The sequence below is a fragment of the Oncorhynchus keta genome, chromosome 28 (assembly GCF_023373465.1).
Source record: "Oncorhynchus keta strain PuntledgeMale-10-30-2019 chromosome 28, Oket_V2, whole genome shotgun sequence".
Taxonomy (NCBI): Eukaryota; Metazoa; Chordata; class Actinopteri; order Salmoniformes; family Salmonidae; genus Oncorhynchus; species Oncorhynchus keta.
In genome coordinates this window covers 66,045,662-66,073,240 of record NC_068448.1, presented here as the reverse complement: position 1 = coordinate 66,073,240, position 27,579 = coordinate 66,045,662, and the positions used below count along the sequence as shown (strand labels likewise).

General features: G+C 48.5%; 1 protein-coding gene across 4 annotated transcripts in view; it reads left to right on the top strand.

Moving 5' to 3' along the window:
• Positions 1-26,097, top strand: part of LOC118361181 (disco-interacting protein 2 homolog C-like) — a 39,971-nt gene extending 13,874 nt beyond the window's left edge. For all 4 annotated transcript variants that reach the window (XM_052483659.1, XM_052483657.1, XM_052483658.1 and 1 more), the window contains exons 18-37: positions 125-264; positions 1,188-1,324; positions 1,487-1,695; positions 1,847-1,961; positions 8,856-9,057; positions 14,771-14,871; positions 14,966-15,046; positions 15,277-15,400; positions 16,562-16,683; positions 18,341-18,452; positions 18,542-18,651; positions 18,739-18,869; positions 18,949-19,117; positions 21,585-21,755; positions 21,980-22,041; positions 22,126-22,183; positions 22,328-22,402; positions 22,513-22,687; positions 22,918-23,041; positions 23,193-26,097. In XM_052483659.1, the coding sequence (XP_052339619.1) occupies positions 125-264; positions 1,188-1,324; positions 1,487-1,695; positions 1,847-1,961; positions 8,856-9,057; positions 14,771-14,871; positions 14,966-15,046; positions 15,277-15,400; positions 16,562-16,683; positions 18,341-18,452; positions 18,542-18,651; positions 18,739-18,869; positions 18,949-19,117; positions 21,585-21,755; positions 21,980-22,041; positions 22,126-22,183; positions 22,328-22,402; positions 22,513-22,687; positions 22,918-23,041; positions 23,193-23,445 (2,671 nt within the window). In that variant the 3' untranslated portion in view covers positions 23,446-26,097. The remainder of the gene's footprint in view (positions 1-124; positions 265-1,187; positions 1,325-1,486; positions 1,696-1,846; positions 1,962-8,855; positions 9,058-14,770; positions 14,872-14,965; positions 15,047-15,276; positions 15,401-16,561; positions 16,684-18,340; positions 18,453-18,541; positions 18,652-18,738; positions 18,870-18,948; positions 19,118-21,584; positions 21,756-21,979; positions 22,042-22,125; positions 22,184-22,327; positions 22,403-22,512; positions 22,688-22,917; positions 23,042-23,192) is intronic.
• Positions 26,098-27,579: the final 1,482 nt, after the last annotated feature.

Here is a 27,579-nt window from a genome sequence, read left to right as displayed (position 1 = left end):
GATTTTGTTGGTTTGGAAAAGTATTCTCACTAGGTGAAGTGGCTGAGGGGGCACTAGCTTAGATGTGTTATAGTGTGATATAGCTCTTCCTTTCTCTCCTTGTCTCTGTTTCTCTCTGATCCAGGCCAGTGGAGGACAGTAGCCAGCCACCAGGCCGAGGGGTTCTCTCCATGCAGGGTCTGAGTTACAGTGTGGTCCGCGTCGACACGGAGGAACGCTTGTCAGTCCTCACTGTGCAGGATGTGGGCACTGTTATGCCTGGAGGTAGGGGTCTGTGTGTGTGTGTGTGGTCCGCGTCGACACGGAGGAACGCTTGTCAGTCCTCACTGTGCAGGATTTGGGCACTGTCATGCCTGGAGGTAGGGGTCTTTGTGTGTGTGTGGTCCGCGTCGACACCGAGGAACGCCTGTCAGTCCTCACTGTGCAGGATGTGGGCACTGTTATGCCTGGAGGTAGGGGTCTTTGTGTGTGTGTGGTCCGCGTCGACACCGAGGAACGCCTGTCAGTCCTCACTGTGCAGGATGTGGGCACTGTTATGCCTGGAGGTAGGGGTCTGTGTGTGTGTGTGTGGTCCGAGGAGGAACGCCACTGTCAGTTATGCCTGGAGGTAGGGGTCTGTGTGTGTGTGTGGTCCGCGTGACACCGAGGAACGCCTGTCAGTCCTCACTGTGCAGGATGTGGGCACTGTCATGCCTGGAGGTAGGGGTCCCGAGGAACGCCTGTCAGTCCTCACTGTGCAGGATGTGGGCACTGTTATGCCTGGAGGTAGGGGTCTGTGTGTGTGTGTGGTCCGCGTTGACACCGAGGAACGCCTGTCAGTCCTCACTGTGCAGGATGTGGGCACTGTTATGCCTGGAGGTAGGGGTCTGTGTGTGTGTGTGGTCCGCGTTGACACCGAGGAACGCCTGTCAGTCCTCACTGTGCAGGATGTGGGCACTGTTATGCCTGGAGGTAGGGGTCTGTGTGTGTGTGTGGTCCGCGTCGACACCGAGGAACGCCTGTCAGTCCTCACTGTGCAGGATGTGGGCACTGTTATGCCTGGAGGTAGGGGTCTGTGTGTGTGCGCTTGCACCTTTGTGTGCGTGTACATGTACATACCTGTGTGTGTGTGTTAAGCCTGCTCTCTTCTTCAGCTCCAGTTTTGTGAGGGGTGAATGTGAGGTTTAATGTGTGTGTTCTGTCCCCAGCCGTAGTGTGTGTGGTGAAGCCAGAGGGTGTGCCTCTCCTGTGTAAGACAGATGAGATCGGGGAGCTGTGTGTGTGTTCTGTCGCCACGGGAACCTCTTACTATGGATTGACAGGCATGACCAAGAACACCTTTGAGGTAAGGAGACGTGTGTGCGTGTGCATGCGTGCGTGCGTGTAAAATACATATAGTATGTGTGTATAATGTATGAGTACATGTACAATATGTGTATAACGTGTGGGTGTTTGTTTATAATATGTGTGTGTAATGTTTGTGTATGATACGTGTGTGTGTGTGTAGGTGTTCCCTGTAGCCTCAGGTGGAGGCCTGGTCAGTGAGTATGCGTTTGTGCGTACGGGGCTGCTGGGCTTTGTGGGTCCAGGCGGTCTGGTGTTTATCTCCGGAAAGATGGACGGCCTCATCATGGTCAGCGGGCGCAGACATAACGCTGATGACATCGTAGCCACCGCACTGGCCGTGGAGCCAATGAAATTTGTCTACAGGGGGAGGTATGCAACCGGGCCACATGTTCTGGTCAAAAGTAGTGGCCTACATAGGGAATAGTATTCTCCTCTGTACTCTGCATGTAAACGGTAGCAGTACATATACAGTACCTTAATAACCATCTAACTCTAACCTTCTGTCTGTACGTGGCTCCAGGATAGCAGTGTTCAGTGTGACCGTGCTGCGTGATGAGCGTATCGTGGTGGTAGCAGAGCAGAGACCAGACTCTACTGAGGAGGACAGCTTTCAGTGGATGAGCCGCGTGCTGCAGGTAACAGCACTGCAACACGACCACAGTACGACCATAATGTAGGTAACACCACTGCAACACGACCACAGTACGACCATAATGTAGGTAACACCACTGCAACACGACCACAGTACGACCATAATGTAGGTAACACCACTGCAACACAAACACAGTACGACCATAATGTAGGTAACACCACTGCAACACGACCACAGTACGACCATAATGTAGGTAACACCACTGCAACACAAACACAGTACGACCATAATGTAGGTAACACCACTGCAACACGACCACAGTACGACCATAATGTAGGTAACACCACTGCAACACGACCACAGTACGACCATAATGTAGGTAACACCACTGCAACACAAACACAGTACGACCATAATGTAGGTAACACCACTGCAACACAAACACAGTACGACCATAATGTAGGTAACACCACTGCAACACGACCACAGTACGACCATAATGTAGGTAACACCACTGCAACACAACCACAGTACGACCATAATGTAGGTAACACCACTGCAACACGACCACAGTACGACCATAATGTAGGTAACACCACTGCAACACGACCACAGTACGACCATAATGTAGGTAACACCACTGCAACACGACCACAGTACGACCATAATGTAGGTAACACCACTGCAACACAAACACAGTACGACCATAATGTAGGTAACACCACTGCAACACGACCACAGTCAACACAAACACAGTACCACAGTACACCATAATGTAGGTAACACCACTGCAACACAAACACAGTAATGACCATAATGTAGGTAACACCACTGCAACACAAACACAGACCACAGTAGGTAACGACCATAATGTAGGTAACACCACTGCAACACGACCACAGTACGACCATAATGTAGGTAACACCACTGCAACACAAACACAGTACGACCATACTGTAGGTAACACCACTGCAACACGACCACAGTACGACCATAATGTAGGTAACACCACTCAACACAAACACAGTACGACCATAATGTAGGTAACACCACTGCAACACTCAACGACCATAATGTAGGTAACACCACTGCAACACGACCACAGTACGACCATAATGTAGGTAACACCACTGCAACACAAACACAGTACGACCATACTGTAGGTAACACCACTGCAACACGACCACAGTACGACCATAATGTAGGTAACACCACTGCAACACAAACACAGTACGACCATAATGTAGGTAACACCACCTCAACACAAACCACAGTACGACCATAATGTAGGTAACACCACTGCAACACTACCACAGTACGACCATAATGTAGGTAACACCACTGCAACACGACCACAGTACGACCATAATGTAGGTAACACCACCTCAACACAAACACAGTACGACCATACTGTAGGTAACACCACCTCAACACAAACACAGTACGACCATAATGTAGGTAACACCACTGCAACACAAACACAGTAACACGACCATAATGTAGGTAACACCACCTCAACACAAACACAGTACCCATAATGTAGGTAACACCACTGCAACACAAACACAGTACGACCATAATGTAGGTAACACCACCTCAACACGACCACAGTACGACCATAATGTAGGTACCACCACCTCAACACAAACACAGTACGACCATAATGTAGGTAACACCACCTCAACACAAACACAGTACGACCATACTGTAGGTAACACCACCTCAACACAACCATACTGTAGGTAACAATACCTCAACCGGACTACAGTACGACACTACCTCAACATGACCATAATATAGGTTACACTACCTCAACACGACCATAATGCAGGTAACACTACCTCAACACGAACATAATGTAGGTAACACTACCTCAACACGACCATAATGTAGGTAACACTACCTCAACACGACCATAATGCAGGTAACACTACCTCAACACGACCATAATGCAGTTAACACTACCTCAACACGACCATAATGCAGTTAACACTACCTCAACACGACCATAATGCAGTTAACACCACCTCAACACAAACACAGTACGACCATAATGTAGGTAACACCACCTCAACACAAACAAAGTACGACCATACTGTAGGTAACACTGCCTCAACACGACCATAATGTAGGTAACAATACCTCAACCGGACTACAGTACGACACTACCTCAACATGACCATAATATAGGTTACACTACCTCAACACGACCATAATGCAGGTAACACTACCTCAACACGACCATAATGCAGGTAACACTACCTCAACACGAACATAATGTAGGTAACACCACCTCAACACGACCATAATGTAGGTAACACTCCCTCAACATGACCATAATGTAGGTAACACTACCTCAACACGACCATAATGTAGGTAACACTCCCTCAACACGACCATAATGTAGGTAACACTACCTCAACACGACCATAATGTAGGTAACACTACCTCAACACGACCATAATGCAGGTAACACTACCTCAACACGAACATAATGTAGGTAACACCACCTCAACACGAACATAATGTAGGTAACACCACCTCAACACGACCATAATGTAGGTAACACTCCCTCAACATGACCATAATGTAGGTAACACTCCCTCAACATGACCATAATGTAGGTAACACTCCCTCAACATGACCATAATGTAGGTAACACTACCTCAACACGACCATAATGTAGGTAACACTCCCTCAACATGACCATAATGTAGGTAACACTACCTCAACACGACCATAATGTAGGTAACACTCCCTCAACATGACCATAATGTAGGTAACACTCCTCAACATGACCATAATGCAGGTAACACCACCTCAACACGACCATAATGTAGGTAACACTCCCTCAACATGACCATAATGCAGGTAACACTACCTCAACACGACCATAATGTAGGTAACACTCCCTCAACATGACCATAATGTAGGTAACACTACCTCAACACGACCATAATGTAGGTAACACCACCTCAACACGACCATAATGTAGGTAACACTACCTCAACATGACCACAGTACAACCATAATGTAGGTAGTAACACCACCTCAACATGACCATAATGTAGGTAACACTACCTCAACACGACCACAGTACGACCATAATGTAGGTAACACCACCTCAACACGACCATAATGTACGTAACACCACCTCAACACGACCACAGTACGACCATAATGTAGGTAACACCACCTCAACACGACCATAGTGTAGGTAACACCACCTCAACACGACCACAGTACGACCATAATGTAGGTAACACCACCTCAACACAACCATAATGTAGGTAACACTTCCTCAACATGACCATAATGTACGTAACACTACCTCATCACGACCATAATGTAGGTAACACTACCTCAACACGACCATAATGTAGGTAACACTACCTCAACACGACCACAGTACGACCATAATGTAGGTAACACCACTGCAACCTCACGACCACAAACCACGACCATAATGTAGGTAACACCACTGCAACACAAACACAGTACGACCATACTGTAGGTAACAGCACTGCAACACGACCACAGTACGACCATAATGTAGGTAACACCACTGCAACACAAACACAGTACGACCATAATGTAGGTAACACCACTGCAACACGACCACAGTACGACCATAATGTAGGTAACACCACTGCAACACGACCACAGACACGACCATAATGTAGGTAACAGCACTGCAACACGACCACAGTACGACCATAATGTAGGTAACACCACTGCAACACGACCACAGTAGAGACCATAAGAGACAGAGAGTGAGAGGGACAGAGAAGGAGCTGTAGGTAACACCACTGCAACACAAACACAGAGAGGGACCATACTGTAGGTAACAGCACTGCAACACGACCACAGTACGACCATAATGTAGGTAACACCACTGCAACACAAACACAGTACGACCATAATGTAGGTAACACCACTGCAACACGACCACAGAGACGACCATAATGTAGGTAACACCACTGCAACACGACCACAGCTAGAGACCATAATGTAGAGTAACACCACTGCAACACAAACACAGTACGACCATACTGTAGGTAACACCACTGCAACACGACCACAGTACGACCATAATGTAGGTAACACCACTGCAACACAAACACAGTACGACCATAATGTAGGTAACACCACTGCAACACGACCACAGTGAGTGAGACCATAATGTAGAGTAACACCACTGCAACAGAGAAAGTGAGAGGGACCGACCACAGTACGACCATAATGTAGGTAACACCACTGCAACACAAACACAGTACGACCATACTGTAGGTAACACCACTGCAACACGACCACAGTACGACCATAATGTAGGTAACACCACTGCAACACAAACACAGTACGACCATAATGTAGGTAACACCACCTCAACACGACCACAGTAGGGATCTAGACCATAATGTAGGTAACACCACTGCAACACGACCACAGACGACCATAATGTAGGTAACACCACTGCAACACGACCACAGTACGACCATAATGTAGGTAACACCACCTCAACACAAACACAGTACAACCATACTGTAGGTAACACCACCTCAACACAAACACAGTACGACCATAATGTAGGTAACACCACTGCAACACAAACACAGTACGACCATAATGTAGGTAACACCACCTCAACACAAACACAGTACGACCATAATGTAGGTAACACCACCTCAACACAAACACAGTACGACCATAATGTAGGTAACACCACCTCAACACAAACACAGTACGACCATACTGTAGGTAACACCACCTCAACACAAACACAGTACGACCATAATGTAGGTACCACCACCTCAACACAAACACAGTACGACCATACTGTAGGTAACACCACCTCAACACAACCATACTGTAGGTAACAATACCTCAACCGGACTACAGTACGACACTACCTCAACATGACCATAATATAGGTTACACTACCTCAACACGACCATAATGTAGGTAACACTACCTCAACACGACCATAATGTAGGTAACACTACCTCAACCTACGACCATAATGCAGGTAACACTACCTCAACACGACCATAATGCAGTTAACACTACCTCAACACGACCATAATGCAGTTAACACCACCTCAGACACGACCATAATGCAGTTAACACTACCTCAGAGACAGACCATAATGCAGGTAACACCACCTCAACACAAACACAGAGAGAGTAGAGACCATAATGTAGGTAACACCACCTCAAGGGACAAACAAAGTACGACCATACTGTAGGTAACACTGCCTCAACACGACCATAATGTAGGTAACAATACCTCAACCGGACTACAGTACGACACTACCTCAACATGACCATAATATAGGTTACACTACCTCAACACGACCATAATGCAGGTAACACTACCTCAGACGACCATAATGCAGGTAACACTACCTCAACGACCATAATGCAGGTAACACCACCTCAACACGACCATAATGTAGGTAACACTCCCTCAACATGACCATAATGTAGGTAACAGAGAGGGGACCCTCAACATGACCATAATGTAGGTAACACTCCCTCAACATGACCATAATGCAGGTAACACCACCTCAACACGACCATAATGTAGGTAACACTACCTCAACACGACCATAATGCAGGTAACACTACCTCAACACGAACATAATGTAGGTAACACCACCTCAGACACGAACATAATGTAGGTAACACCACCTCAGACGACCACAGTACAACCATAATGTAGGTAACACTCCCTCAACACGACCATAATGTAGGTAACACTCCTCAACATGACCATAATGTAGGTAACACTCCCTCAACATGACCATAATGCAGGTAACACCACCTCAACACGACCATAATGTGTAGGTAACACTCCCTCAACATGACCATAATGCAGGTAACACTACCTCAACACGACCATAATGTAGGTAACACTCCCTCAACATGACCATAATGTAGGTAACACTCCCTCAACATGACCATAATGCAGGTAACACCACCTCAACACGACCATAATGTAGGTAACACTCCCTCAACATGACCATAATGTAGGTAACACTACCTCAACACGACCATAATGTAGGTAACACTCCCTCAACATGACCATAATGTAGGTAACACTCCCTCAACATGACCATAATGCAGGTAACACCACCTCAACACGACCATAATGTAGGTAACACTACCTCAACATGACCACAGTACAACCATAATGTAGGTAGTAACACCACCTCAACATGACCATAATGTAGAGGGATAACACTACCTCAACACGACCACAGTGACCATAATGGATCTAGGTAACACCACCTCAACACGACCATAATCTAGAGACGTAACACCACCTCAACACGACCACAGTATCTAGAGACCATAATGTAGGTAACACCACCTCAACACGACCATAGTGTAGGTAACACCACCTCAACACGACCACAGTACGACCATAATGTAGGTAACACCACCTCAACACAACCATAATGTAGGTAACACTTCCTCAACACGACCATAATGTAGGTAACACTACCTCAACACGACCATAATGTAGGTAACACTACCTCAACACGACCACAGTACGACCATAATGCAGGTAAAACTACCTCAACATGACCACAGTACGACCATAATGCAGGTAACACTACCTCAACACGACCACAGTACGACCATAATGCATGTAACACCACCTCAACACGACCACAGTACGACCATAATGCAGGTAAAACTACCTCAAGACCACAGTACGACCATAATGCAGGTAAAACTACCTCAAGACCACAGTACGACCATAATGCAGGTAAAACTACCTCAAGACCACAGTACGACCATAATGCAACCAGAACACAGACCTGTAAAAATGTTGCACTCATCAGTTTTTTTACACTACTTTTGAACTGACAGCAGATTTTTATTTGTTCATGATCTCTTGACTCCTCCTCTGTGTGTGTGTGATTGACAGGCGATAGACAGTATCCATGGTGTGGGTGTGTTCTGCCTGGGGTTAGTTCCAGCCAACACCCTCCCTAAGACCCCCCTGGGGGGTATACACCTGTCTGAGACCAAACAGCTGTACCTGGAGGGGGGGCTGCACCCCTGTAACGTGCTCATGTGTCCTCACACCTGTGTTACCAACCTGCCCAAACCACGACAGAAACAACCAGGTGAGACAGACAGAGAAAAATAGAGACAGAGAGAGTGAGAGGGACCTAGAGACGGAGCTAGAGAGAGACAGAGAGAGTGAGAGGGACCTAGAGACGGAGCTAGAGAGAGACGGAGAGAGTGAGAGGGACCTAGAGACGGAGCTAGAGAGAGACAGAGAGAGTGAGAGGGACCTAGAGACGGAGCTAGAGAGAGACAGAGACAGTGAGAGGGACCTAGAGACGGAGCTAGAGAGAGACTGAGAGAGTGAGAGGGATCTAGAGACAACTAGAGAGAGACAGAGATAGTGAGAGGGACCTAGAGACGGAGCTAGAGAGAGACAGAGAGAGTGAGAGGGATCTAGAGACAACTAGAGAGAGACAGAGATAGTGAGAGGGACCTAGAGAAAGCTAGAGAGAGACAGAGACAGTGAGAGGGATCTAGAGACAGAGAGAGAGGGGGACCTAGAGACGGAGCTAGAGGGAGACAGAGAAAGGGACCTAGAGACGGAGCTAGAGGGAGACAGAGAGAGGGACCTAGAGACGGAGCTAGAGGGAGACAGAGAGAGTGAGAGGGACCTAGAGACGGAGCTAGAGAGAGACAGAGAGAGTGAGGGATCTAGAGACAGCCAGAGAGAGACAGAGAGAGTGAGAGGGACCTAGAGACGGAGCTAGAGAGAGACAGAGAGAGAGTGAGAGGGATCTAGAGACAGCTAGAGAGAGACAGAGAGTGAGAGGGACCTAGAGAAGGAGCTAGAGAGAGACAGAGAGAGTGAGAGGGATCTAGAGAGAGACAGAGAGAGTGAGAGAGAGTGGGAGGGATCTGGAGACGGAGCTAGAGGGAAACAGAGAGAGGGACCTCGAGACGGAGCTAGAGGGAGACAGAGAGAGTGAGAGGGATCGAGAGACGGAGCGAGAGAGAGACAGAGAGAGTGAGAGGGATCTAGAGACAGCTAGAGAGAGACAGAGAGAGTGAGAGGGACCTAGAGACGGAGCTAGAGAGAGACAGAGAGAGAGTGAGAGGGATCTAGAGATGGAGCTAGAGAGAGACAGAGAGTGAGAGGGACCTAGAGACGGAGCAAGAGGGAGAAAGAGAGAGGGACCTAGAGACGGAGCTAGAGAGAGACAGAGAGAGTGAGAGGGATCTAGAGACGGAGCTAGAGAGAGACAGAGAGTGAGAGGGATCTGGAGACGGAGCTAGAGGGAGACAGAGAGAGGGACCTAGAGACGGAGCTAGAGGGAGACAGAGAGAGTGAGAGGGACCTAGAGACGGAGCTAGAGAGAGTGAGAGGGATCTAGAGACAGCTAGAGAGAGACAGAGAGAGTGAGAGGGACCTAGAGACGGAGCTAGAGAGAGACAGAGAGAGAGTGAGAGGGATTTAGAGACAGCTAGAGAGAGACAGAGAGTGAGAGGGACCTAGAGACGGAGCTAGAGAGAGACAGAGAGAGTGAGAGGGATCTGAGAGGAGAGAGAGACAGAGAGAGTGAGAGGGACCTAGAGACGGAGCTAGAGAGAGACAGAGAGAGTGAGAGGGATCTAGAGACGGAGATAGAGAGAGACAGAGAGAGTGAGAGGGACCTAGAGACGGAGCTAGAGAGAGACAGAGAGAGTGAGAGGGACCTAGAGACGGAGCTAGAGAGAGACAGAGAGAGTGAGAGGGATCTAGAGACAGCTAGAGAGAGACAGAGAGTGAGAGGGACCTAGAGACGGAGCTAGAGAGAGACAGAGAGAGAGTGAGAGGGATTTAGAGACAGCTAGAGAGAGACAGAGAGTGAGAGGGACCTAGAGACGGAGCTAGAGAGAGACAGAGAGAGTGAGAGGGATCTGGAGAGAGACAGAGAGAGTGAGAGGGACCTAGAGACAGAGAGAGTGAGAGGGATCTAGAGACAGCTAGAGAGAGACAGAGAGAGTGAGAGGGACCTAGAGACGGAGCTAGAGAGAGACAGAGAGAGAGTGAGAGGGATCTAGAGACAGCTAGAGAGAGACAGAGAGTGAGAGGGACCTAGAGACGGAGCTAGAGAGAGACAGAGAGAGAGTGAGAGGGATTTAGAGACAGCTAGAGAGAGACAGAGAGTGAGAGGGACCTAGAGATGGAGCTAGAGAGAGACAGAGAGAGTGAGAGGGATCTGGAGAGAGACAGAGAGAGTGAGAGGGACCTAGAGACGGAGCTAGAGAGAGACAGAGAAAGTGAGAGGGACCTAGAGACGGAGCTAGAGAGAAACAGAGAGAGTGGTAGGGATCTAGAGACAGCTAGAGAGAGACAGAGAGAGCGAGAGGGATCTAGAGACGGAGCTAGAGAGAAACAGAGAGAGTGGGAGGGATCTAGAGACGGAGCTAGAGAGAGACAGTGAGAGTGAGAGGGACCTAGAGACGGAGCTAGAGAGAGACAGAGAGAGAGTAAGAGGGATCTAGAGACAGCTAGAGAGAGACAGACAGTGAGAGGGACCTAGAGACGGAGCTAGAGAGAAACAGAGAGAGTGGGAGGGATCTAGACGACAGCTAGAGAGAGACAGAGAGAGAGTAAGAGGGATCTAGAGACAGCTAGAGAGAGACAGACAGTGAGAGGGACCTAGAGACGGAGCTAGAGAGAAACAGAGAGAGTGGGAGGGATCTAGAGACAGCTAGAGAGAGACAGTGAGAGTGAGAGGGATCTAAAGACAGCTAGAGAGAGACAGAGAGAGTGAGAGGGATCTAGAGACGGAGCTAGAGAGAGACTGAGAGAGTGAGAGGGATCTAGAGACAGCAAGAGAGAGACAGAGACAGTGAGAGGGACCTAGAGACGGAGCTAGAGAGAAACAGAGAGAGTGGGAGGGATCTAGAGCCAGCTAGAGAGAGACAGTGAGAGTGAGAGGGATCTAGAGACAGCTAGAGAGAGACAGAGAGAGTGAGAGGGATCTAGAGACAGAGAGAGGGGGACCTAGAGACGTCGCTAGAGAGAGTGAGAGGGACCTAGAGACGGAGCTAGAGGGAGACAGAGAGAGGGACCTAGAGACGGAGCTCGAGGGAGACAGAGAGAGGGTCCTAGAGACAGAGCTAGAGGGAGACAGAGAGAGGGACCTAGAGACAGAGCTTGAGGGAGACAGCGAGAGTGAGAGTGATCGAGAGACTGGAGCTAGAGAGAGACAGAGAGAGTGAGAGGGATCTAGAAACGGAGCTAGAGGGAGACAGAGAGAGGGACCTAGAGACGGAGCTAGAGAGAGACAGAGAGAGTGAGAGGGATCTAGAGACGGAGATAGAGAGGGACAGAGAGAGTGAGAGGGACCTAGAGACGGAGCTAGAGAGAGACAGAGAGTGAGAGGGACCTAGAGACGGAGCTAGAGAGAGACAGAAAGAGTGAGAGGGACCTAGAGACAGAGCTAGAGAGAGTGATAGGGATCTAGAGACGGAGCTAGAGAGAGACAGAGAGAGTGAGAGGGATCTAGAGACGGAGCTAGAGAGAGACAGAGACAGAGAGAGGGATCTAGAGACGGAGCTAGAGAGAGACAGAGAGAGTGAGAGGGATCTAGAGACGGAGCTTGAGGGAGACAGAGAGAGTGAGAGGGATCTAGAGACAGAGCTAGAGAGAGACAGAGAGAGAGGGATCTAGAGACAGCTTGAGAGAGACAGAGAGAGTGGGAGGGATCTGGAGACAGCTAGAGAGAGACAGAGAGAGTGAGAGGGATCTAGAGATGGAGCTTGAGGGAGACAGAGAGAGTGGGAGGGATCTAGAGACAGAGCTAGAGAGAGACAGAGAGAGAGGGATCTAGAGACAGCTTGAGAGAGACAGAGAGAGTGGGAGGGATCTGGAGACAGCTAGAGAGAAACAGAGAGAGTGGGAGGGATCTAGAGACAGCTAGAGAGAGACAGTGAGAGTGAGAGGGATCTAGAGACAGCTAGAGAGAGACAGAGAGAGTGAGAGGGATCTAGAGACAGAGAGAGGGGGACCTAGAGACGTCGCTAGAGAGAGTGAGAGGGACCTAGAGACGGAGCTAGAGGGAGACAGAGAGAGGGACCTAGAGACGGAGCTCGAGGGAGACAGAGAGAGGGTCCTAGAGACAGAGCTAGAGGGAGACAGAGAGAGGGACCTAGAGACAGAGCTTGAGGGAGACAGCGAGAGTGAGAGTGATCGAGAGACTGGAGCTAGAGAGAGACAGAGAGAGTGAGAGGGATCTAGAAACGGAGCTAGAGGGAGACAGAGAGAGGACCTAGAGACGGAGCTAGAGAGAGACAGAGAGAGTGAGAGGGATCTAGAGACGGAGACGAGAGACAGAGAGAGGGACAGACCTAGAGTGAGAGGGACCTAGAGACGGAGCTAGAGAGAGACAGAGAGAGTGAGAGGGACCTAGAGACGGAGCTAGAGAGAGACAGAGAGAGTGAGAGGGATCTAGAGACAGCTGGAGAGAGACAGAAAGAGTGAGAGGGACCTAGAGACAGAGCTAGAGAGAGTGATAGGGATCTAGAGACAGCTAGAGAGAGACAGAGAGAGTGGAGGGATCTAGAGACAGAGCTAGAGAGAGACAGAGAGGGAGAGAGAGGGATCTAGAGACGGAGCTTGAGGGAGACAGAGAGAGTGAGAGGGATCTAGAGACAGAGCTAGAGAGAGACAGAGAGAGAGGGATCTAGAGACAGCTTGAGAGAGACAGAGAGAGTGGGAGGGATCTGGAGACAGCTAGAGAGAGACAGAGAGAGTGAGAGGGATCTAGAGACAGCTAGAGAGAGACAGAGAGAGTGGGAGGGATCTGGAGACAGCTAGAGAGAGACAGAGAGAGTGGGAGGGATCTGGAGACAGCTAGAGAGAGACAGAGAGAGTGAGAGGGATCTAGAGACAGCTAGAGAGAGACAGGGAGAGTGAGAGGGATCTAGAGACAGCTAGGGAGAGACAGAGAGAGTGAGAGGGATCTAGAGACAGCTAGAGAGAGGCAGGGAGAGTGAGAGGGATCTAGAGACAGCTAGGCAGAGACAGAGAGAGTGAGAGGGATCTAGAGACAGCTAGAGAGAGACAGAGAGAGTGAGAGGGATCTAGAGACAGCTAGGGAGAGACAGAGAGAGTGAGAGGGATCTAGAGACAGCTAGAGAGAGACAGAGAGAGTGAGAGGGATCCAGAGACAGCTAGGGAGAGACAGAGAGAGTGAGAGGGATCTAGAGACAGCTAGAGAGAGACAGAGAGAGTGAGAGGGATCTAGAGACAGCTAGAGAGAGACAGAGAGAGTGAGAGGGATCTAGAGACAGCTAGAGAGAGACAGAGAGAGTGAGAGGGATCTAGAGACAGCTAGAGAGAGACAGAGAGAGTGAGAGGGATCTAGAGACAGCTAGAGAGAGACAGAGAGAGTGAGAGGGATCTAGAGACAGCTAGGGAGAGACAGAGAGAGTGAGAGGGATCTAGAGACAGCTAGAGAGAGACAGAGAGAGTGAGAGGGATCTAGAGACAGCTAGAGAGAGACAGAGAGAGTGAGAGGGATCTAGAGACAGCTAGGGAGAGACAGAGAGAGTGAGAGGGATCTAGAGACAGCTAGAGAGAGACAGAGAGAGTGAGAGGGATCCAGAGACAGCTAGGGAGAGACAGAGAGAGTGAGAGGGATCTAGAGACAGCTAGGGAGAGACAGCATGTGTTTAGCAGAGCTGATTTAGTGAACAATGAAGAACATTGTTATCTATTATATCCCTCAACCTTCTTGTTGTAAATGTCACTGTTAATTCAAATAACGTTTTGGACACGTCTTTACCTTGTTTGTGTCTGTGTGTATGTGTTTGTTGTAGAGATCGGTCCTGCCTCTGTGATGGTGGGGAATCTGGTGTCTGGGAAGAGGATCGCTATGGCCAGCGGTAGAGACCTGGGACAGACTGATGACAACGACCAGGTGACACGTCATTCCATTGCCACAGAAATATGGATGAGATGGATTTTTATTATGTTAGTGCCTGTGATATCATATCCTGTCGTGTGTCCTGTAGTTCCTGTTCCTGTCAGAGGTGCTGCAATGGAGATCTCAGACGACGCCTGACCACATCCTCTACACACTGCTCAGCTCCCGGGTAACATACATCACTCACTCACTCACACACGCACACACACACACACACACACACACACACACACACACACACACACACACACACACACACACACACACACACACACACACACACACACACACACACACACACATACACACACACACACATACACACACACACACACACACACATGATCATTTTCGAAGGATTCTGTTATGATTGCTCTCTCTATCTCTCTCTCCCTCTAGGGGCTGGTGTCTAGTTCTCTGACCTGTCTTCAGCTCCATAAGAGGGCGGAGAGAGTTGCTGCCCTGCTGCTGGAGAGAGGAGGACTACAGGAGGGAGACCACATAGCACTGGTCTACCCACCAGGTAACACACACTCACTTAGCATGTACCCCCCCCACACACACACACACACTCAGTTAGCCTGTACCCCCACATACACACACACTCAGTTAGCCTGTACCCCCACATACTCACACACACTCAGTTAGCATGTACCCCCCCACACACACACACACACACACACACACACACAGTTACACACACACACACACACACACACACACACACTCAGTTAGCCTGTAGCCCCACATACACACACACTCAGTTAGCCTGTACCCCCACATACACACACACACACACTCAGTTAGCCTGTACCCCCACATACACACACACTCAGTTAGCCTGTACCCTCACATACACACACACACACTCAGTTAGCATGTACCCCCACATACACACACACACACTCAGTTAGCCTGTACCCCCCCACACACACACACACACACACACACACACACACACACACACACACACACACACACACACTCAGTTAGCATGAACCCCCACACATGCACACACACACACACACACTCAGTTAGCCTGTACCCCCACATACACACACACTCAGTTAGCCTGTACCCTCACATACACACACACACACTCAGTTAGCATGTACCCCCACATACACACACACACACTCAGTTAGCCTGTACCCCCACATACACACACACACACACACACACACACACACACACACACACACACACACACACACACACACACACACACACACACACACTCAGTTAGCATGAACCCCCACACACGCACACACACACACACTCAGTTAGCCTGTACCCCCACACACACACACACACATACTCAGTTAGCATGTACCCCACACACGCACACACACACTCAGTTAGCCTGTACCCCCACATACACACACACTCAGTTAGCCTGTACCCACACATACACAAACAAACACACATACACACACACACACACAAACACACACACTCAGTTAGCATGTACCCCCACATACACAAACAAACACACATACACACACACACACACACAAACACACACACTCAGTTAGCCTGTACCCCCACATACACACACACTCAGTTAGCCTGTACCCCCACACACACAAACAAACACACATACACACACACACACACACACAAACACACACACTCAGTTAGCATGTACCCGTAAATACACTCCTCACTCCTTTGTGTGTTACAGGTATAGACTTGATCGCAGCATTCTACGGTTGCCTTTACGCTGGCTGTGTTCCTATCACTGTCAGACCGCCCCACCCACAGAACATCTCAACCACACTGCCCACAGTCAAGATGATCGTAGAGGTGAGAGGTCAAACACTGAGGTCAACTAGGGGACAATACTGCCCGGTCAACTGGTTGAGAGGGGGTAGAAGATAAAGATGCAGTAGCATTCTATCTCTCTGTCCCTTCATCATCTCTCTGTCCCTTCATCCATCTCTCTGTCCCTTCATCATCTCTCTGTCCCTTCATCATCTCTCTGTCCCTTCATTATCTCTCTGTCCCTTCATCATGTCTCTGTCCCTTCATCATCTCTCTGTCCCTTCATCATGTCTCTGTCCCTTCATCATCTCTGTCCCTTCATCATCTCTCTGTCCCTTCATCATGTCTCTGTCCCTTCATCATGTCTCTGTCCCTTTATCCATCTCTCTGTCCCTTCATCATCTCTCTGTCCCTTCATCATCTCTCTGTCCCTTCATTATGTCTCTGTCCCTTCATCATCTCTCTGTCCCTTCATCATGTCTCTGTCCCTTCATCATGTCTCTGTCCCTTTATCCATCTCTCTGTCCCTTCATCATCTCTCTGTCCCTTCATCATCTCTCTGTCCCTTTATCCATCTCTCTGTCCCTTCATCATCTCTCTGTCCCTTTATCGATCTCTCTGTCCCTTCATCATCTCTCTGTCCCTTCATCATCTCTCTGTCCCTTCATCATGTCTCTGTCCCTTTATCCATCTCTCTGTCCCTTCATCATCTCTCTGTCCCTTCATCATCTCTCTGTCCCTTCATCATCTCTCTGTCCCTTCATCATCTCTCTGTCCCTTCATCATCTCTCTGTCCCTTCATCATCTCTCTGTCCCTTCATCATCTCTCTGTCCCTTCATCATCTCTCTGTCCCTTCATCTATCTGTCTGTCCCTTCATCATCTCTGTCCCTTCATAATGTCTCTGTCCTTTTATCCATCTCTCTGTCCCTTCATCATCTCTCTGTCCCTTCATCATCTCTCTGTCCCTTCATCCATCTCTCTGTCCCTTCATCATCTCTCTGTCCCTTCATCATGTCTCTGTCCCTTTATCCATCTCTCTGTCCCTTCATCATCTCTCTGTCCCTTCATCATCTCTCTGTCCCTTCATCATCTCTCTGTCCCTTCATCATCTCTGTCCCTTCACCCATCTCTCTGTCCTTTCATCATCTCTCTGTCCCTTCATCATCTCTCTGTCCCTTCATCATCTCTCTGTCCCTTCATCATCTCTCTGTCCCTTCATCCATCTCTCTGTCCCTTTATCGATCTCTCTGTCCCTTCATCATCTCTGTCCCTTCATCATCTCTCTGTCCCTTCACCCATCTCTCTGTCCCTTCATCCATCTCTCTGTCCCTTCACCATCTCTCTGTCCCTTCATCATCTCTTTCCCTTCATCATCTCTTTGTCCCTTCATCATCTCTGTCCCTTCATCATGTCTCTGTCCCTTTATCCATCTCTCTGTCCCTTCATCATCTCTCCCATCCTACTGTCCCTTCATCATCTCTCTGTCCCTTCATCCATCTCTCTGTCCCTTCATCATCTCTCTGTCCCTTCATCATCTCTCTGTCCTTTCATCATCTCTCTGTCCCTTCATCATCTCTCTTCCATCTCTCTGTCCCTTCATCCATCTCTCTATCCCTTCATCATCTCTCTGTCCCTTCATCATCTCTCTGTCCCTTCATCATCTCTCTGTCCCTTCATCCATCTCTCTGTCCTTCTAGGTCAGTCGTTCGGCCTGTGTGATGACCACAGCAGTCATCTGTAAGCTGCTGCGGTCGAAGGAGGCGGTCGCCACAGTGGACATCAGGAACTGGCCTCCCGTCCTGGACACAGGTCAGCTCTGACCACATACAGTGTATCTGTCAGGCTGTTAGCTGGTTGTTTGTACTGGTGTATAACTGAATATTATTTTGTGTTTTCAGATGACCTGCCAAAGAAGAAGCCTCCAGCTCTATATAAGCCCTGTAACCCTGATGCCCTGGCCTATCTGGACTTCAGTGTGTCCACTACTGGCATGCTGGCTGGAGTACAGGTAACATTAACCCCTGACCTCTGACCTCCATCCCTGACCTCTATCCCTTGCTATGCCTAGTGTCTGACATGTTTCGTGGGTGTGTAGATGTCCCATAATGCGGTGGGAGCGTTCTGCCGATCGGTGAAGCTGCAGTGTGAACTCTATCCCTCCAGAGAGGTAGCCATCTGTCTCGACCCCTACTGTGGCCTGGGCTTTGTCCTCTGGTGTCTCTGCAGGTACACACACACACACACACACACCTGTTAAACAACAGTTTCAATGTCCAACAAATGACTTCGCTTTCTAACTCTCCAGTGTGTATAGTGGCCACCAGTCTATCCTGATCCCTCCAGTAGAGTTGGAGTCTAACCCAGCGCTGTGGCTGCTCGCTGTCAGCCAGCTCAGAGTCAGAGACACCTTCTGTTCCTACAGCGTCATGGAGCTCTGCACTAAAGGACTGGGCCTGCAGACAGAGGCACTGAAGGTACACAAACACACACACACACATAAACAAACACATTCCACACGCAGAGAGAACTAAATCAAGTGCTCTTTGAATTGACTCAGTAAACAGTGTGTTTGTGGCCTGAGGTGTTGTCTGATTGGTTGCTGATCGACAGACTGAGTTTATTTTAAGAGGTTAACTTTCACCAATGGAAATTGCCATGGAAACTAGGAGCTGACTCACTGAGAGAAACACATAGGGAACAGATCCAGGAACAAACAACAGCTTTATATAGCCATCAGTAGGATGAGGGTGGGATGAGAGGGAGGTAAGGATGGAAATGTTGTGTATTTAAAGTTAACTTCTCTTCACCCCATCTCTCCTCCTCTTCACCCCATCACTCCTCCTCTTCACCCCACTCTCTCCTCCTCTTCACCCCATCTCTCCTCCTCTTCACCCCATCTCTCCTCCTCTTCACCCCACTCTCTCCTCCTTTTCACCCCACTCTCTCCTCCTCTTCACCCCACTCTCACCTCTTCACCCCATCTCTCCTCCTCTTCACCTCATCTCTCATCCTCTTCACCCCACTCTCTCCTCCTTTTCACCCCACTCTCTCCTCCTCTTCACCCCACTCTCTCCTCCTCTTCACCCCACTCTCTCCTCCTTTTCACCCCATCTCTCCTCCTCTTCACCCCATCTCTCCTCCTCTTCACCCCATCTCTCCTCCTCTTCACCCCACCTCTCCTCCTCTTCACCCCACACTCCTCTTCACCCCACTTCTCCTCCCCTTCACCCCACTCTCTCCTCCTCTTCACCCCATCTCTCTCCTCTTCACCCCATCTCTCCTCCTCTTCACCCCACTCTCTCCTCCTCTTCACCCCACTCTCTCCTCCTCTTCACCCCACTCTCTCCTCCTCTTCACCCCACTCTCTCCTCCTCTTCCCCCCCTCTCCTCCTCTTCACCCCACTCTCTCCTCCTCTTCACCCCATCTCTCCTCCTCTTCACCCCATCTCTCTCCTCTTCACCCCACTCTCTCCTCCTCTTCACCCCACTCTCTCCTCCTCTTCACCCCATCTCCCTCCTCTTCACCCCACTCCTCCTCCTTCACCCCATCTCTCTCCTCCACCACATCTTCACCCCCATCTCTCCTCCTCTTCACCCCACTCTCTCTCCTCTTCACCCCACTCTCTCCTCCTCTTCACCCCATCTCTCCTCCTCTTCACCCCACTCCTCCTCCTCTTCACCCCACTCTCTCCTCCTCTTCACCCCATCTCTCCTCCTCTTCACCCCATCTTCACCCCACTCTCTCCTCCTCTTCACCCCATCCCCATCTTCACCCCATCTCTCCTCCTCTTCACCCCACTCTCTCCTCACCCCACTCTCTCCTCCTCTTCACCCCACTCCTCCTCTTCACCCCATCTCTCCTCCTCCTCTTCACCTTTCACCCCACTCTCTCCTCCTCTTCACCCCACTCTCTCCTCTTTTCTTCCTCTTCACCCTCTCCTCTTTACCCCATCTCTCCTCCTCTTCACCTCATCTCTCATCCTCTCCTCTCTCTCCTCTTCACCCCACTCTCACCTCCACTTCACCCCCCACTCTCACCTCCTCTTCACCCCACTCTCTCCTCCTCTTCACCCTACTCTCTCCTCCTCTTCACCCCACTCTCTCCTCCTCTTCACCCCACTCTCTCCTCCCCTTCACCCCACTCTCTCCTCCCCTTCACCCCACTCTCTCCTCCCCTTCACACTCTTTCCTCCTCTTCACCCCACTCTCTCCTCCCTCTTCACCCCACTCTCTCCTCCTCTTCACCCCACTCTCACCTCTTCACCCCACTCTCCTCCTCTTCACCCCACTCTCACCTCTTCACCCCTCACACCTCCTCTTCACCCCACTCCTCCTCTTTCACCCCACTCCCCTCCTCTTCACCCCATCTCTCCTCCTCTTCACCCCATCCCTCCTCCTCTTCACCCCACTCTCTCCTCCTCTTCACCCCACTCTCACCTCTTCACCCCACTCTCTCCTCCTTTTCACCCCACTCTCTCCTCCTCTTCACCCCACTCTCACCTCTTCACCCCACTCTCTCCTCCACTTCACCTCATTCTCTCCTCCTCTTCACCCCTCACACCTCCTCTTCACCCCACTCTCTCCTCCTCTTCACACCACTCTCTCTTCCCCTTCACCCCACTCTCTCCTCCTCTTCACCCCACTCTCTCCTCCTCTTCACCCCACTCTCTCCTCCCCTTCACCCCACTCTCTCCTCCTCTTCACCCCACTCTCTCCTCCTCTTCACCCCACTCTCTCCTCCTCTTCACCCCACTCTCTCCTCTTCTTCACCCCACTCTCTCCTCCTCTTCACCCCACTCTCTCCTCCTCTTCACCTTATTCTCTCTTCCTCTTCACCCCTCACACCTCCTCTTCACCCCATCTCTCCTCCTCTTCACCCCATCCCTCCTCCTCTTCACCCCACTCTCTCCTTCTCTTCACACCCCTCCACTTCCTCTCCAGGCACGGGGCCTGGACCTGTCCCGTGTGAGGGCGTGTGTTGTGGTAGCAGAGGAGAGACCCAGGATGTCTCTAACACACTCCTTCTCCAAGCTGTTTAAAGACCTGGGCCTGCACCCCCGATCTGTCAGCACAGCATTCGGCTGTAGGGTCAACCTGGCTATCTGTCTACAGGTGGTGTGTGTGTGTGTGTGTGTGTGTGTGTGTGTGTGTGTGTGTGTGTGTGTGTGTGTGTGTGTGTGTGTGTGTGTGTGTGTGTGTGTGTGTGTGTGTGTGTACGTGTGTACGTGTGTATGTGTGCGTGTGTGTGTGTGTGTACGCGCACGTGTGTGTTTATGTACTGTACATGTTTGTTTGTGTGTGATAACATGGTCACTCTGTGCTGTGATTGGTTACAGGGAACCTCTGGACCGGATCCCACTACAGTGTACGTGGACATGAGAGCTCTGCGGCATGATAGGTATGTTTGCCGGTCAATCACAGCAACAACCAATCAGATCAATCAACCAATCAACTTGTATAACAGTGTTTTTTTTTCTCTCAGGGTGCGGTTGGTGGAGAGAGGTTCTCCTCACAGTCTCCCTCTCATGGAGTCAGGAAAGGTGGGTCCTGAGCCATGTTTGAACATTTACAATCATTAAGCTTCATCACTGTAGAATTCTTAGACTCAGCTTCTCTCCTGTCTGTGGTTCACTGGGCCGTATGTGGACCTGGAGATTGTAGCGTAACCATGGTGACTGTTTCAGATCTTACCTGGCGTCCGCATCATCATCGCCAACCCAGAGACCAAGGGACCGCTGGGAGACTCCCACCTAGGAGAGGTCAGCACACACACATACACACTAATTGATTTAATGATCTTGTTTCCTAATTTTATGTTGCCCCAACAAAGATGATTTCAATGAAATTCTCTGTCTCTCCCCCTCTCTAGATCTGGGTGCACAGTGCCCATAATGGCAGTGGATATTACAGTGGTTATGGAGAGGAGGTCCTTCAGTCTGATCACTTCACCTCCAGACTCAGCTTCGGAGACACGTCCACCGTCTGGGCTCGCACCGGATACCTGGGCTTCTTACGACGTACTGAACTCACCGATGCCAGCGGAGGTATATACACACACACACACACACTAACACACACACACACACTAACACACACACACACACACACACACACACACACACACACACACACACACACACACACACACACACACACACACACACACACACACCCACACACACACACTAACACACACACACACTAACACACACACACTAACACACACACACACACACACTAACACACTCACCCTTTCTCTCTGTTTCCTCCCCAGAGAGACATGATGCTCTGTATGTTGTGGGCGCGTTGGAGGAGGCCATGGAGCTGAGGGGGATGAGGTATCATCCTATAGACATAGAGACCTCCGTCATCAGGACGCACAAGAACATCATGGAGTGGTACGTTGCTATACACACCTAAAACAGATGTTTCTATTTCAATTCTTAATTAAGGTATAATCACTATAGTTGTAAATTACGTGTGTGTGTGTGCGTGTGTGTGTGTGTGTGTGTGTGTGTGTGTACGTGTGTGTGTACGTGTGTGCCACAGTGCGGTGTTTCCCTGGACTAACCTGCTGGTAGTCGTAATAGAACTAGAAGGCTCGGAGCAGGAAGCCCTGGACCTGGTTCCCATGGTGACCAAGGCGGTGCTGGAGGAGCATTACCTCATCGTTGGGGTCGTCGTAGTAACGGACATTGGGGTGATCCCCATCAACTCTCGCGGGGAGAAGCAGCGCATGCACCTCCGGGACGGCTTCCTACAGGACCAGCTCGACCCCATCTACGTGGCTTATAACATGTAACCCAGCCGCCCATCCTGGGGGGGTGGACCTGAGTGAGGGGATGTGTGTGTATGTATGTGTTAGCATGCGTGTGTATGGATATGTGCTTGTAAATCGCTAGTGTTAATTTTAAATCAAGACGTACTGTATTTTTGAATCTGCACATGGTCATATGGTGTGGTGCCAGTTGTCTGATCCTTTAGTTGTGCTGTGGTGGAGGTATGGCTGTTTCTGCACCCCAGGTTAAACCTGACACCTAGACAGGAAGTCACTGTACAAAACCTTAAGGGAACACTGTGTATCGATAGACAGGAAGTCACTGTACAAAACCTTAAGGGAACACTGTGTATCGATAGACAGGAAGTCACTGTACAAAACCTTAAGGGAACACTGTGTATCGATAGACAGGAAGTCACTGTACAAAACCTTAAGGGAACACTGTGTATCGATAGACAGGAAGTCACTGTACAAAACCTTAAGGGAACACTGTATCGATAGACAGGAAGTCACTGTACAAAACCTTAAGGGAATACTGTGTATCGATAGACAGGAAGACTGACTGGACCACTAGTAGTTGTTGTTAGGAGAGAGAGAGAAAATATCCCTGAACATATCTGTTTTGTTGATGAAATAGACATTAAAAATAAAGTTATTCAAGTATATTGTCAGAAGAAGACAGGGGGTTCAGATTAGTGTATAAATATAAATATTGTATATAAACATAATCTATATGGAGAGATAACTGAAACACACTGAGGACTAGCCCTGTTATACAGCTCTCTCCACCCACACCCTGTGTACATGTGTGTATGTGCGTGTGTGCGCGCGTGTGTGCGCAATGCAGTGCAGTGCACTCCTCTTATTAGAATCACATTCTCGATTTGTTTCCTAAAACCCATTGACTCCTAAATGCCAAGTGAATCCGTTAGAAGTAAACCATTGTTTCTATCCCACATTGTTTAAACATTGTACGCATATGATTGTGGTAATATGTGATTCTGCTAAGCAGAGAGCCCAGTAAGTAGCAGGGGGGGAATGTAGTTGCAAGGAGTTATGAAACCCAGCTCTGGACCAGAGACACAATGCTTTCTAAATGGCCCCGTTTCCTTTAAGGTACACTACTTAGGACAAGTAGGACTCCGTGTAGGGAATCAGGTGCTATTTGAGACACACCCACAGTGAAATGTTCTAAAAGAGACACACCCACAGTGAAATGTTCTAACAGAGACACACCCACAGTGAAGTGTTCTAACAGAGACACACCCAGTGAAGTGTTCTAACAGAGACACACCCACAGTGAAGTGTTCTAACAGAGACACACCCACAGTGAGGTGTTCTAACAGATACACACCCACAGTGAAGTGTTCTAACAGAGACACGCCCACAGTGAAGTGTTCTAACAGAGACACACCCACAGTGAAGTGTTCTAACAGACACACCCACAGTGAAGTGTTCTAACAGAGACACACCCACGGTGAAATGTTCTAACAGAGACACACCCACAGTGAAGTGTTCTAACAGAGACACACCCACAGTGAAGTGTTCTAACAAAGACACACACCCACAGTGAAGTGTTCTAACAGAGACTCACCCACAGTGAAGTGTTCTAACAGAGACTCACCCACAGTGAAGTGTTCTAACAGACACACCCACAGTGAAGTGTTCTAACAAAGAGACACACCCACAGTGAAGTGTTCTAACAAAGAGACACACCCACAGTGAAGTGTTCTAACAAAGAGACACACCCACAGTGAAGTGTTCTAACAAAGAGACACACCCACAGTGAAGTATTCTAACAAAGAGACACCCACAGTGAAATGTTCTAACAAAGAGACACACCCACAATGAAGTGTTCTAACAAAGAGACACACCCACAGTGAAATGTTCTAACAAAGAGACACACCCACAGTGAAATGTTCTAACAAAGAGACACACCCACAGTGAAGTGTTCTAACAAAGAGACACACCCACAGTGAAATGTTCTAACAAAGAGACACACCCACAATGAAGTGTTCTAACAAAGAGACACACCCACAATGAAGTGTTCTAACAAAGAGACACACCCACAGTGAAATGTTCTAACAAAGAGACACACCCACAGTGAAGTGTTCTAACAGAGAGACAGTTTATTTATTTATTTTAAATATGTTAGTCATAAGTTATTACTTATGGCATCTTATATGCATGTTATCAGTTATAACTTTTCTGTGAAAAACATTTTAGTGCTCCTTATGCTTTGTTTACATTCATCTTTTGAGTTTGATCATTAAAAACACAACACATTTCATTTTTATTTAATTCATCAGCTACTTTTGTCTCAGAAAGCTATAATGTGATGCCATGTATGAAAAACATGCATATCATGACGTGTATTTATTTGCTTGTCATTCTGTACTGGAGAATGGTGATGACATTATCAGCCCCTGACTGTGTGTTGGAGAGAAATGAGTCTGGTGGGTAGGGTTAAACCTGGTCCAGAAACTAGAGGTGAGAGAGACTGCATGGTGTGTGTGTGTTCGTATGTATATATTGTGTGTAAATAGTGTTTTGTACGGTACAGGTGTGTGTGACTGTTTTGTACACATGATGAAAAGATCAAAAGGACACTTTTATAAGAGCCTTCCGTTGGCTCAATGTCATACTATACGGTGCAATAAAGTGCTTTGATTGGTGTGCTGTTATTGGTTCACATGCTTTCAGTTGTGCTCAGCATAGAGGGAAATGAGTTTCACGTGTTCTAGGATCAGTTCCCTTCACCAATCCTAACCTGAAGCAGTAGGGGTTGGAAATACTAAACTGACCTTAAATCTTGGTTGACTTCTAACCCTACTCTATGGACAGATTTTTCAGCACTAATGGGGGCTTCCAGTGCAGGGGTTCCCAAAATGTTTCACTTGGAGCCCCCCTTCCAGCATTGGGGAACACCCCAATGAATTTTTCAGGTTTATTTTCTGCAATTCTACATATTTTGTCATAAGGTGCAAATACAATTTAGCAGATTTAAAGCAAATTTTCTTGCAATTCTATATATTTGGCCATGTCTAATGTATATTCATGTGATGTTTGAGTGACTAAAAAATTACAACTATCTATGGGCTAAAAAAACATTAGCTTACATGGGCTAATTGATATAAATAGCTCTAAGGTGTGTAATGACTGACATGACAAGAGGAAGTGATGATGCACGACCCAATTTAGAAGTTGCACCTTGTGCATTCTACTATTGCAACTTTCAACAGTAACCACTGCTCTAGCGGACAAGCAGGAACTGAATAGAGGCTACTCAGAGCATCAGTGGGTTCCCATATTTACATTATCATGTCATAACAGGAAACTGTGTGTGTGTCACACATGAATATGTTGGTTCTGAGGCACAGACCCACACACACAAACGGATCTCAGACAAACACATCTGAAGATGAATCTCTGTTTTTGTCCAAATAAGGCTAACATTTGTACTACTCCTCTGAAGTTCCCAATATATGGTACAGTACCAGATACAGTACATCAGTATAATACTCAACCAATGAGAGAAAAGGATGGAGGGAGCAGGAAAAGGGAAAAAGAAAGAGGAGAACTGTGAAAACAGACTGATCTGATGGATGTCATATATATATTGTCTTCAAAATATTTCCAAACCGAGTGGGTTGTCTCTAATTTATGCTTTGGCCACAACTACAAGGATGAGTCAATAACATTTTGGGGTATGAGTTGATATGACATGAGCTGTTAAAAAGGAGGTACTTTCAAAGATCTGAGACTATCACTCTCCCTCTTCTTTCTTTCTCACTCCCTTTCCCCACCCTCCTGTCATGGACAATACCACAACTCCTTTAAGACCATCTCAGGCTGTTAAATCGAGCCTTCCAGGGTTTTAATGTGACAGGAGTGGTTGTGTGACGACTGAATCTCTCTTTATTTCTCTCTCGCCCTCTCGCTCTCAGCCATGTGAATGTTGTTATGGTATAAAGACATTCTTCATCATCACATTAAACTCGTAAATGACTGAATGATCTGTGAGGCAGACAGAACACAGCTGGGATGAGTTTATCACTGGAATTTCATCCTCTCGTCTCCTCTTTTCATTCTATGCTGTTCTCTCTTCTCTTCACTCTATGCTGTTCTCTCCTCTTTTCACTCTGCTGTTCTCTCCTC